We start from the raw sequence: 12,507 nt of genomic DNA, 5'->3' as shown, positions 1-12,507 counted from the left end.
GGGGCATGCCTACTTCTCATTAACTACCATCAGGGAGGAGGTACGGGAGCCTAAACACCCACCCTCAAACACTTCAGGAAACCTTCATCCCATCCACCATCAGATTATTGAGTGGACCATGAACCCATGAACTCTACCTCACTGTTCCTCCTGGAACTACTAATTAATATTTATAACGTATAATGATTTTTTATGTCTTGTACTGTACTGTTGCCACAAATAGCAAATTTCATGACGTATGTCAGTGATAATAGACCTGATGTTTATTCTCTCTCTATTTCACATCTCTTAATCTCTCTCTCTCTCTAAAACTCACTTTTAATCTCTTGCTCTCAATCTCTCCCTCTCTCGCTTTTAGCAACATGTGTGCACTGAATGTAAGCCCGAAGTTATTCTAAGGATGGTAAACTACCAAATCCAATTTGTTGTTCATTGTTTATAAAAAATAAAATAATGCACAATAAATAAAGCCCAGTACGTCTAGACAGAAAATGGCATATCCTGGCATTAAAAAAGGATAGCCTTGGGCCTTCGGGCTAAATGATTTCCTTTTTTCCCTATTTTTAAAAAAATTTAATTTTAATCTATAATTTTTTATACATTCATAAGTACATATTGAGATAATATAAAAGTAATAAGGCACTTAAATAGATAATTATGTGCAGTTGTAATTCCACCCTATTAGACTAAGCAATGACAATAATTGTTAAGAAAAATAGTAATAATAGTGGATTAATAATAATTTCCATGTATCTCTTCTGAACCATTACTTCTGGTCCAAAATATTATATGTAACCTTATGTAACTACCATTGTAGGATTTTATATCCTAACTCGTTCATGTTTGCTCCACCCCGAAACATAATTATCCAATCCCTATGTACTGATTTACTTAATTTTTTCATATTTTTCCCCTTTCCCAAATCTTTTCCTTTACTTGTGTTAATTCCCTATTTTCAAAAAAAACAGTAAACAATCGAACCAAGGGTGCTTACATTAGCAATATTACTGTGTTGATGAGAAAAGCAGTATAAATCATTAGGAGAGTCAACCAGAGTCTGCTCGCTTTGGGGTTATAAATTCAATCCATTTATTCCAAATTTGATTAAATTTTTCTTTTTGAATTCTCAAAGAGTAGGTCATTTTTTCCATTTTAAATATTTCCAAAATAATTTCATGCCAATCTTCTAACGCATTTAGCCACTTTCTGGTGATTGATTTCTTACTTGCCGCTAAGAGGGGCTAAACGATTTCCACAACCCGAAATGTCGACTGTACTCTTTTCCTAGGTGCTGCCTGGCTTGCTGAGTTCCTCCAGCATTTTGTGTGTGTTGCTCCAATTTCCAGCATCTGCAGATTTTCTCTTGTTTGAGAGAGAGAGAGATTGAGCAATGTTCACATCTTTGGCTACTAGAGCACAAAGGAATTTAAACTATGCACAAAAGGTTGTCACCCTTCACGTTGGCATGTTAAGTATATTTCAACATCTTAAAGTTATATTTCAAGTTTCAACAAATTAACCAGATTGCATCACCTAATCTACTTTCATTTCATATAATATACTCTCTGCAGCTGGTAACAGGTCTGGCATGTTCTCAGCTGCCACCATGCAGGGATGTGGAAATCGTTAAGCCCGAAGCCCAAGGCTATACTTTTTTAACGCCAGGATATGCCATTTTTCTGTCAAGATGTACCGGGCTGTTGCATCCCAGTTAAGTGACATTATTTTGTCTTGATGAATATCTGTCAAAATAAAACCCTGCCTTCCACTATATGAGAGTCGAGAAGGCAGAATGAAACCACCAAATAATCATTCTGAAAAACAAATCTTCCGATCGCAAACAGAGACGTGTTAAAATACCTATCTGGATCTTTTGTCATCTAGCTTTGTAATGATTGACCATTTCAAACAACGTTAATAACATGTGAAAATATTGATATTATTACATGCTGTCGCATAGTATATGAGAAATAAACTATTTATTGTGCATTATTTTATTTCTTTTAAATAATGAACAACAAATTGGATTTCATAGTTTACTATCCTTAGAATACCTTCGGGTTTACATTCAGCATGCACATGTTGCTAAAAGAGAGAGGGAGAGATTGAGAGCAAGAGATTAAGAGCGAGTTTTAGAGAGAGAGAGAGAGAGAGAGAGAGAGAGAGAGATTAAGAGATGTGAAATAGAGAGAGAATAAACATCAGGTCTATTATCACTGACATACGTCGTGAAATTTGCTATTTGTGGCAAGAGTACAGTACAAGACATAAAAATCATTATACGTTATAAATATTAATTAGTAGTTTCAGGAGGAACAGTGAGGTTCCTCTGATGAAATCTGATGGTGGATGGGATGAAGGTTTCCTGAAGCGTTTGAGGGTGGCTGCTTAGGCTCCCGTACCTCCTCCCTGATGCTAGTTAATGAGAAGCGGGCATGCCCCGGATGGTTCAAGTCCTTTGTGATGGATGCTGCGTTCTTGAGACACAGTGTATTGAAAATGTCCTCAGTGGCAGGGAGGGTAATGAGGGAGATAAGGAGTGGGAGAGAAATGGGTGGGGGAGAAGAGGGAGAGGAGAAGGGGTAAAGGAGGAGGAGCAGAGGGAAAATTGTGAACTCAGTCAGCTTCACCTCCCAGGACATCTTTAAGTAGCGACACCTCAAGAAGGCAATATCCATCATTTAGGACCCCCATCACACTGGACATGCCCTCTTATTGCTACCATCAGGGAGGAGGTACAGGAGGATGAAGACACATATTCAACGATTCAGGAACAGCTTCTGCCGGAAACGTCGACTGCCTAGCTTGCTGAGTTCCTCTACATTTTGTGTGCGTTGTTCCCTCCCTCTCAATCTCTCTCTGTAAATCTTCCCCTCTCCCTCTTTCAACCTCCCTCCCACTCTCTTATTCTCTCTCTCTCTCTCTCTCTCTCTCTCTCTCTCTCTCTCTCTCTCTCTCTCTCTCTCACACACACACACACACACACACACACACACACACACACACACACACACACACACACACACACACACACACACACACACACGCTGCTTACCTTGCTGGGTCCCCCGTTGTTCGTCTGTTTGCCCGTTTTTCTCTCTTTGTCTCTGTCTCCCTCCTTCCTTCTCTTTCTCTCTGTCTCTGACTCTATCTATGTGTCCCTCTCTCTCTCTCTTTCTATCTGCTTGTCTCTCTTTTTTTCTTCTCTCTCTGCCTCTGTCTTCACAACCCCTCGCCCCCCCCAACCCCACAGGCATCACCTGATCTGCCAAACATTCCCTCCCGTCTGGGTTATCCCCTAACCTCCAGCGTCTGGGTGTTTTGTCTGCGACTGCCTGTGGCTCTTGATGAGGGAGTGTCGGTGTATTGGGGGAAATCGCAAGTCTCTCAATAAAACTCCGCACTTTTGCGAAACCCATGCCCGAGGGGGCGTTAAATCACTGTGGGCGAAGACTCCGCTAGCGACTGGGGAAGCCAAAGGTACTTACCTTTTAGATTGTAAGAAGACCGAGCGAGCGGGTCAGGACTTTTTGATCCTCTTTTTTAAAGAGCCGCAGAATCCGCACCTGGGGATAAGGTGTTAGGTCTGGTCTCCCAGCCGGACAGGTGCATCAAGAAGGCGGCATCCCTCACCATCCTGGTCATACCCCCTCCTTATTACTACCATCCGGGACATACCCCCTCCTCATTACTACCATCCGGGACTAGGTACAGGAGGCTCAAAGTTTCTTCCCCACCGCCATCAGGTTTCTGAAAGTTTATGGTCCACTTATCCATGAAAGTTACCTGCCTAATCGTCTCTTGCATTATTAACCCACTCCCGGAGACCCCTGTAAATATTAGCACACTCTCCTGTCCCCCTATAAATATTAACATACTCCCTGCGTCCCTCTGTAAATATATAACATACTCCCAGAGACCCCTGTACATATTAACAAGCTCCCCGGGACCCCTGGAAATACTATCACATTTCCGGCGCGCCTTTGGAAGGTGCCCGGGGAAAATCCACACATTCCACGCGGTGGACGCACAGGGAGAGACGCCTCACTGAACGGAGCCGGAATCGAACTCCGAAACGCTCCGAGCTGTACTCGCATCGCGCCAACCGCTGCGCTACCGTAGACCGCCAGGTTATTACACCTCAACTATCAGGCTCTTGTACCGACGTGGGTAACTTCATTAACGTCAGCTCTGAACTGATTCTACAACCTACAGACTCACCCTCAAGGGCTCTTTACAACTCATGTTCTCAGTATTATTATTTTTTTTACTTAACACACACAGAACGCTGGAGAGGCTCAGCAGGCTAAGCAGCATCTAGGGTCTCGGCCTGAACCGTCGACTGTTTACTCCTTTCCATAGATGCTGCCTGGCCTGCTGAGTTCCTCCAGCACTTTGTATGTGTTGCTTCGATTTCCAGCATCTGCAGATTTTCTCGTCATTATTTTTATTTCTACAGTTTGTCTTCTTTTGCACATTAGTTAATTTTCAATATTTGTTTACGTATAGTTTTCCGTAAAGTTTTCTTGTACAGTATTTACTTTTCCCCTTGCTGGTAAGGAAATGTTTCTCAAGCTGTATATGGTACTTTGATATAAAAAATGACTTTCAACTTTGAACTAATGTATTTCGAAAGGTTATTAGAACATAGAACAGCCCATTCGGCCTATAAACTGAACCATTAAATTAAATTAACACCTTCTGCCCACGCAGTTAAATAATTTTAGTTCTGAGCCACGCCTCTGACGCGCACGCCAGCAATTAAACATAATCGAGGGTTAGTGGTTAAGAGGAGACAGTTTAAGGCGGGCCTGATGTCGTCGATGAGACACCGCGCCTTGCGGGAACAATCTCCCGGATTCCTGCGGCGGGCAGCAAGCCACCTCTGGAGCGGTGACACAGGTTCCCACCTATTGCAGTCTCGGTCCATGTGCTCTGGGAGTGGACGGGACGAGAGTGTAGGACGTGGGGGGAGGGGCGTTTCGGGGTGAGAAGGATGGGGTAGCAATGAAGGAGAGAGGGATCAGGAGGGGTGGAGGGAGGGGTGAGGGTGAGAGCAGAGAGGGACGAGAGGCGGAGAGAGAGGGACGGATGAGAGGATGAGGGAGGGTGGGAGGGATAGGAAGAGAGGGATGATGGAGAGACAAGGAAGGAGGTATGAGGGAGAGGGTTGACGAAGGGTACGAAGAAGGGAGGGGAGATTCCAGAGAGAGTATTAAAAGAGGAATGAGCAAGAGAGAGCTGGAAGAGCGTTGAGGGAGAGATGAGCGAGAGAGGAATGAGGAAAGGACGAACGGATGAGGGAGATGGGGATAAAGGAGTGAGGAAGAGGGTGTGGAGAGGGATGGAGGGGAGATGAGGGAGGGCCAGGATTCTCTCCAGGCCGAGACTGCCTCTCCAGCTGTGGGCCGTCCAGCTGTCTGTATCTGGGTGCCTCGGGACGTGTGTGTGGGGGAGTGGAGGGGAAACAGGAGATTGCACCTCCACCCCGCCACACCCGCCTTCTCTGCTCCTCCCCCCCCCCCATTCAATCCCAGTTCTTCCTGGGCTGGGAGTTGTCAGTATCTCGGAGCGGCGGCTGGGAGCCTGTGTGAGGCAGAGAGAAAGAGAGAGAGAGAGCGCATAGTCCGTGAGTACACACATAACCTCCGACCCTCCGCTCACCCTTCTTCTCCCTTCCCTTCCCTTTTCCCTATCTCCCCTCTCGCTTACACTTCTTCTGACAGCTTCACACAGTCGCTTCTCTCCCTCTTGTCAAACCATCAAACTAAATTGTTCTGTCACACTGTCGATCTATCTCTTGCTCTCTCAAACATAAAACTCTCTATTTCTCTCCCCATCTGAAACTCACCTATTCTGTCACACCCTCCCTCTCTCAAGCTAAATCTTTTTCCCCTCTCCCTCTTTCAAACTAACTCATTTTCTCCCTCTATCTCTGTCAAACCGAGCCCTACTCTTTTCCTCTATAAACTCCTGTGTCATAAATTCCCGTTTTCTCCCTATCCCTCTCTGTCACTCTCTCCCATTTCTCCCTATCACTCCCTGACATCCCTTTCCCGTCAACTATCACCATCGCACTTTTTCTCTCTCTCTGTATCCTTCTCCATGTTCCCCTGTGTCTCTCTCTCTCTTTCCCTTTTTCTCTTGCTCCCTCCCCCATTTCTTTCTGTTCTCTCTGTCAGTGTCTCTCCCACTCTCTTTCTGTCCTTTCCGTTTCTGTCACCCATCTTCCCCATTACTCTCTGACCCTCTGTCAAACCACAAACTTTCCCCCTTCTCTCTCTGCATCAACATCAAGCCACCTCTGTCAAATGGCTTCTCAAACCCAATCTCGCTCTTCCCCTCCTTCTCTCTCTGTCAAACATCAAACCATCTCACACACATTTGTTGTCCTCCGTCCCTGCCGTGTTTAAATAGTCCCCCTCTGCTTTTTCCTGCCTAAAACACTCATCATACTTTCCCTCTGTCAAACTATCTATCTTTTCATTTTCCTGTCTCTCTGTGAAGCAGTCTTTCTCTCGCTCTCTCGGCACACTTTAGCAAATGTCAAACTAAGCCAAACTCTCTCTTTCCCTCTGTAATCTCGCTCCCTATTAAACTCTCTTTCCGTCAAACTCTCACTCTTTTTCACGCTTTCTCTCAACCCCTCTCTTGCCAAAAGTCAGACTAAGCCCATCTGCTCCTCTTCCCCCCAGTCTCCCCCACCAAACCATCTTTCCCTCTGTCCAAGTGTTTCATCCATCGCTCTCAAGCTCTCTTTCCAATCTCCTCTCTCTCTGAAATGCCATCTCCATTGTTACGCTGTCACACCTCCTCTCCATTTCGCCCTCAATCACCCATCATTCCTCCCGCATACTTCCTCCAACAAACTTCTTTTCCAACAACCCCCCAGTGTCAAACTCCCTCTCTAGCTGACTCTCTGCCACTCTCCCTCCCCAATCACCCATACTCTAGCTATCTCTCCACTTCTCTCATTCCCTTTCTCAACCCCACACTCCCAGTCTCTCTTTCCACGCTCACTCTTTCACTTCCCGTTTCTCCCACTCACAGTGCCTGTCTCCTTTCTCTCTCTCTCACTCCCACTTTCTTGCTCTCTCCTCCTGTCTCTTGCTTTCTGACTCTCTCCACTCACCTCTCTCCCATAATGCCTCCTCTCTTTGACTCTCCCTCTTTATTGATTGCTCTCCCCAGCTCTCTCCCACTTTGCCCCAATCTCTCCCACAATCTCTTTCCCAGCCTCATTTTCTTCAATTTATTCTCTCCTTCTCTTTCTAACCGATTCTAAACAGTTTCCCCTCTCTCCCACTTTGACTCAGTCTCTTCCACCCTCTCTCTCCCACAATTTCTCCTTTCCTGTTTTTCTCTTTCCCGTTCCATTACTCACTCTTCCTCTCTCTCTTCCACTTTTTCTGTCTCACCCTCACTCATTTTCTCCCCCCTTTTCTCTTCTAACCCCACCACTCTATCCCACTCTCTGTCTCTCCCCAGCTGTCACATTTTATTTCTCCCACTGTCCACCCTGTGTGTGTCTCTCTTTCGCTTTTACCCCCTCACTTCTTTCATACTCTCCCTTCCTCCCACCCATTGCCCCTTCTCCCTTTCTCTCTCGTCCGTCAGTCTCTCGAAGTGACAGTGGGACTGAAGGAGTTAATCCAATTGCAGTCTGCCCAGCGTAACTAGGGGCAGTGGGGCTGGGAATGATGGGGTTAATCCAATTATGGTCCTGCCTCGTGTAACCAGAAGTAGTGGGGCTGGGGATGAAGGAGTTAATCTGTGGAAATGAAAGAGTTAAGACCGTTCACAACTCTCCCTCTCTCTAGAACATAATTTTTTATACTAGAATATAAAATAGTGAGAAGTTCGAGGATTTGGGAAACTTTCAAAAAACCAACAGAAGGCAACTAAAAAAGCTGTAAGGGGAGAAAAGATGAAATATGGGGGTAAGCTAGCCAACAATCCCAAAGAGGATAGCAGAAGACCCCCTCCCCCAGATACATAGAGAACAAAATAGAGGCGAGAGTAGATATTGGGCCACTGGAAAATGACGCTGGAGGGGTAGTAATGGGTGGGGGAGGAGACAAAGAAATGGCGGATGAACTCTAAGTATTCTGCGTCAGCAGAGTGCCAAAAGTTTGAGTGTCCGGAGGCAGAAGTGAGTGTAGTTGCTATTATTAAGGAGAAGATGTTTGGGAAGTTGAAAAGTCTGAAGGCAGATAAATCACCTGGATTGGATGGATTACAGCATAGTGTGCTGTAATCTTGGCTGACAAATCAGTTGGCATTGTTTAAGGAAATAACTGGCAGGACCGACAAAGGAGAGTTAGTAGATGTTGTTTACTTGGAGTTTCAGAATGCATTTGAAAAGGTGCTGCACATGAGTCTGCTTTACTAAATAGCCCATGGTATTACAGGAAAGATACTACCATGGATAAATAATTGGTTGACTGGTAGAAGTCAAACATTGGGAATAAGGGGCCTTTTTCTGGTTAGCTCTCAATGACTAGTGGTGCTCCCCAGGGGCCCGTGTTTGGACAGCTTCGTTATACGTTATGTGTTCAGTGATCTGGATGAAGCAATTGCCGGCTTTGCGGCCAAGTTTGCGGACTAATGGAGGTAAGTGCTCGGTCATGCACATCGGCAGAAGGAATAAAGGCACAGACTGTTTTCGGGACATCAAATTTTAGAGGGGAAAAGCAGGAGAACAGGAAAATAACAATTAGGGTAGACAAAAGAGTGTCAAGAGATGTTCTTAATTTGAATTTTCAGAAGGACTTTGACAAAGTGCTGTACACGAGGCTGCTTAACAAGAGCCCATGGTATGGCAGGAAAGGTACTGTCTTAGAGGAAGATTGGCAGGAGACAACAAGCCTTTTCTGGTTGTCTGCTGGTGACCAGTGGTGTTCTGCAGGGGTCCGTGTTGGCCTGTTTCTTTCCACGTTGTATGTCAATGACTTGGATGACGGAGTTGATGGTTTTGCGCCCAAGTAAGGGTGGCGAGGGTTACGGACAGTTGCCAGGAGAATGTGGTTGAGAGGGATTATAAATCAGCCATGATGCAGTGGCGGACTAGACTCGATGGGTCGAACGGCCTAATCCTCTTCCTGTCTTATCGACTGTTGTTTGAGCCTGGATGTAATTTACAACCGACTATGACTAGAACATAAAAGCAAGGGTGTGATGTTGAGGGTTTATAAAGCACTGTTGAGGTCTCACTTGGGGTATAGTGAGCAATTTTGTGCCTCTTAACTAGCTTCTGTCGGGGTGTAATTTGCGATGGAGCGTAGCTTGCATTAGGGTGTAATGCGACAGACTATAACGGGGGCGTAGCTTTTGTTCGGGTGAAACTTAAGACAGACTTGCCTTTGGTGTCCCGCCATAACTAAGACGCATTATTGCTAATGTCGAGGTGTAATCAGTGACGAGTCACAGCGTGCGTCTGCATGTGGATTCTTAGTGGGACAGGGGAACACCTCCCGTCTGTCTGCCTCCATAATCTGATCCCCTTCTCTGTCACCCAGCAGGTTCCGCGAACCCCTGTCCACCACACTCCCCATGGCTAGAGCTCCGGCCGGCTGCCGCCGGGACCTGAACTGGATCTACCACAGCCTGTGTAACCTAAAGGAAGGTTGGGGTATCCTGGTCGAGGCGCTAGCAGTGGCGGGGTTGGCACTGGGCGCCGGACTGACGGTGGCCCTTCTGGCGCTGACCCTCTGCTCGCGGGGCCGCAGCTCGGCTGCACGGTGGAAGGCGTTGTCGCTACCGGCGTTGCGGGTGATGTTGGCGGCCGGCGCCTGGGGTTGTCTGGCGCTCAGCTTCGCTTTCGTGGTGAAGCCGCATGCCGACAATTGTGCGGCCCGGCGCTTCCTCCTCGGTGCCGTGCCCGCCCTCTGTTTCGCCAGCCTATGCGTCCAGGCAGGGCTCCTGCTGCGGCGGGGCGGCGGCACAACGTCCCCGCTTTGCCTGCTAGCCGCCCTCACCCTCTTCCTGGTGGAGTGTCTGATCAAGGCGGTGTGGCTGATCACGTCGACTGTCCGGGCGCGGCCACTGAAGTCCGTGCCAGGGCAGAACCCCTGTTCGGTGGCCAAGAGCGACCTCGTGGGTTCTCTGGTCTATGTGATGGTGCTCTTGGCGACCGGGCTGGTGCTGTCGCTGGCCGCTCTCCTCAGGCTGCTCCGGCGGGGCCCCCGCCGGCGGAGGAGGGAGGCCGGCTATCTGCTGGTAGCCGCTGCCCTCTCTGCCGCCGTCTGGGTCTCCTGCCTGGCCGCCTACCTGCGCGGCGAGCGCCGACCATCCTGGATTCCCTACCGCGACGCCTGGGACGATTCACCGCTCGCCGCCCTGTTACTGGCAAACGGCTGGGCGCTGCTGGCTTGCTGCCTCCTACCCTGGGTGCTGGAGGCGTGGAGGGTCTGGAGAAGAGGCGAGGAGGATGAGGACGAGACGGACAACGAGGGGCGGGAGAGCCTGGGCGTGTCCGAGGTCGGGTCTGCGGACAACAAGTCATTCCAGCCCGAGGCAGGTAAGCGTCTCCGAGAGAGAGAGATAGAAGTTTCGGGGAGGGACGTGGGCTGGAATTAAAGGGAATGGGACAGTGGGGGAAGAGAGGGCGGAGAGATGGGGTTATGAGTGGGATAGGAGAGAGGTTAGACAGAGTTAAGGAAAAGGGTTGATACGAGGGAAAGGGAAGAAAAGGAAGAGGTGAAGAGGAGGGGTTAGATAAGGACTGGGAGAGAAGGAAAGGGGAGCGGAAAAGGATAGGGAGGGAGGAAGATGGGAAGAAATGGGGAGAGAGGAAGGAGTTAGATGGGCAGGGAGAGTGAGAAGGAAGGATTAAATGGAGAGGGGGAGGGATTGAAAAAGGATGGTGAGGTGTTGTAGGGGGAGGAAGTTTGGGGAAGAGTTAAATGGGAGGGATGGGTGGAGTCAGCTAGGAGGGCTGTGTTGAGAGGGAGGGAGGGTCTGCAGGAAGTAGAGGGGTGGGGAGTGAGAGCGAATGTGTTTAGGGAGGGGAGGGTGAGGTCAGAGGGATTGGAGATGGTTAGGACAGAGAGAGGAAGAGAGAGAAGCTGAGGAGATGGGTAGAGAGTATGCGGATTGGAGGAGGGCTGTCGATGGATGATGAGAGAGATGGAGGGTGGAAGGGGAGGGAGTGGTGTTGGATAGGTGGAGAGGAAGAGAGGTTTTGAGGAGGTATGCAGGGCTGGAGAGGTCAGGCGATGGATCGTGGGGTGGGAGAGAGAAGGATAGGGAGGGACGGATGGTGTGAGGGATTCAGGTGAGGGTTGGAGAGGGAGAGGAGTTTTGAGGAGGAGTACAGACTATGTGGAGTGGGGGATGTCTGTGGATGGATGGGGATAGAGGAAGGTTCTCTTGGAGAGGGAGGCATTGAGGGGAGGGGTGAGTATATTCAGGGAGAGATTGAGGAGAGGGGAGGGAGTGGTGTTGGTGAGCTGAAGGTCGGAGAGGAAGAGAGGTTTTAAGAAGACAGGTAAGGAGAGGCCCGTGAAGATGGTGGGATATGAAGGGTGGAAGAGGGATTGGTGTTGAGGAGGAATGGATGGGGGAGGGAGATAGAGTGAGATTGGCAGGTGAGGATGGAGGTAGAGGGTGCATTGTGCTCTGAAGATAAAGTAGGACTAAAGCCTGAAGCTGTTCTGCATTCATCCACCTCCAGGGAAATTGAAATCCCGCTTTGAGGACGTCCAGCCGATGGCGATGCTGAAGCTGGAGTCCATACCCCGGCGGCAGGAACAGCGGTTGTCCACCGTTTCTGTGAGTATCCCATCCTCACTCTGCTGTCATCGGTCCTAGAATACCCTCCCCACACTCCTGAGAGGGCTACGGGGTCTTCAACATGCCTCCATTGTCCTATCAATCTCCCCCTCTCCATCTACCTCTCCCTCTCCCTCCTGTCCCACCCCAACTCTCCCTCCCCCATATCTCTCTCCCTCTCTGTGCACCTCCTTTCATAAATCCCGGCTACCCCCTTTCAGTCACCCTCTCTCTTCTTTTGCCTCCCCAGAACCCCCAGTACCGGATGCACTTCCTGTGAGCGAACCGGTGCCAGCACGTTCGGCCTCAGGAACCCGCTGCGCGCTGAAACTCGCAGCAGCAGCAGCACAGGAACAGAGCATCAGATTCACAACGTTCACAAGAAGAAAAATGTCCTAAATGTAAATTCTACACGATCTTTTACAAGCTAGAACACAATCAGAATAAAAGTTTTTAAAAAAACAAGTCCATTGCAGTCCAAGTGTCACTGTACTGAGGTAGTGTTTAGGTTTGTGTAGGTTGGTTCAAGAACCGAATGGTTGAAGGGGAGTAGCTGTTCCTGAACCGAGTGGTGTGGGACTTCAGGTTTCTGCACCGCTTGTCCGATGGGAGCTGCAAAGAGATGGCACGGCCCGAACGGTGGGAATCTGTGATATTACTCCTTGAGGCAGCGCCTCCCATAGAGAGGAGAGGGAGGCATAGGGCTGGATATGTGAGCGGCCGAAGGATGAGGAA

The 12,507-nt window shown here is 48.6% G+C and overlaps 1 protein-coding gene across 5 annotated transcripts; it reads left to right on the top strand.

The window, feature by feature from the left end:
* The first annotated feature begins 3,355 nt into the window (after nucleotides 1-3,355).
* Nucleotides 3,356-12,209, top strand: LOC140715636 (G-protein coupled receptor family C group 5 member C-like). Of its 5 annotated transcripts, none has more exons than XM_073028002.1 (4): nucleotides 3,356-3,480; nucleotides 9,522-10,519; nucleotides 11,675-11,772; nucleotides 12,023-12,209. In XM_073028002.1, exons 2-4 carry the CDS (start codon nucleotides 9,553-9,555, stop codon nucleotides 12,050-12,052), a joined length of 1,095 nt encoding a protein of 364 aa, XP_072884103.1. In that variant the 5' UTR covers nucleotides 3,356-3,480; nucleotides 9,522-9,552; the 3' UTR covers nucleotides 12,053-12,209. The 5 variants fall into 5 exon arrangements, with proteins under 5 accessions (XP_072884103.1, XP_072884101.1, XP_072884099.1 ...); XM_073028000.1 differs by lacking the exon at nucleotides 3,356-3,480 and adding an exon at nucleotides 5,261-5,629 and having other exon boundaries at nucleotides 9,519-10,519; XM_073027998.1 differs by lacking the exon at nucleotides 3,356-3,480 and adding an exon at nucleotides 5,262-5,629.
* Nucleotides 12,210-12,507: the final 298 nt, after the last annotated feature.

The sequence above is a fragment of the Hemitrygon akajei genome, chromosome 24 (genome assembly GCF_048418815.1).
Source record: "Hemitrygon akajei chromosome 24, sHemAka1.3, whole genome shotgun sequence".
In the NCBI taxonomy this organism is placed as follows: domain Eukaryota; kingdom Metazoa; phylum Chordata; class Chondrichthyes; order Myliobatiformes; family Dasyatidae; genus Hemitrygon; species Hemitrygon akajei.
Note: the sequence above shows the minus strand (reverse complement) of the source record. Positions and strands in the feature narration are given on the sequence as shown.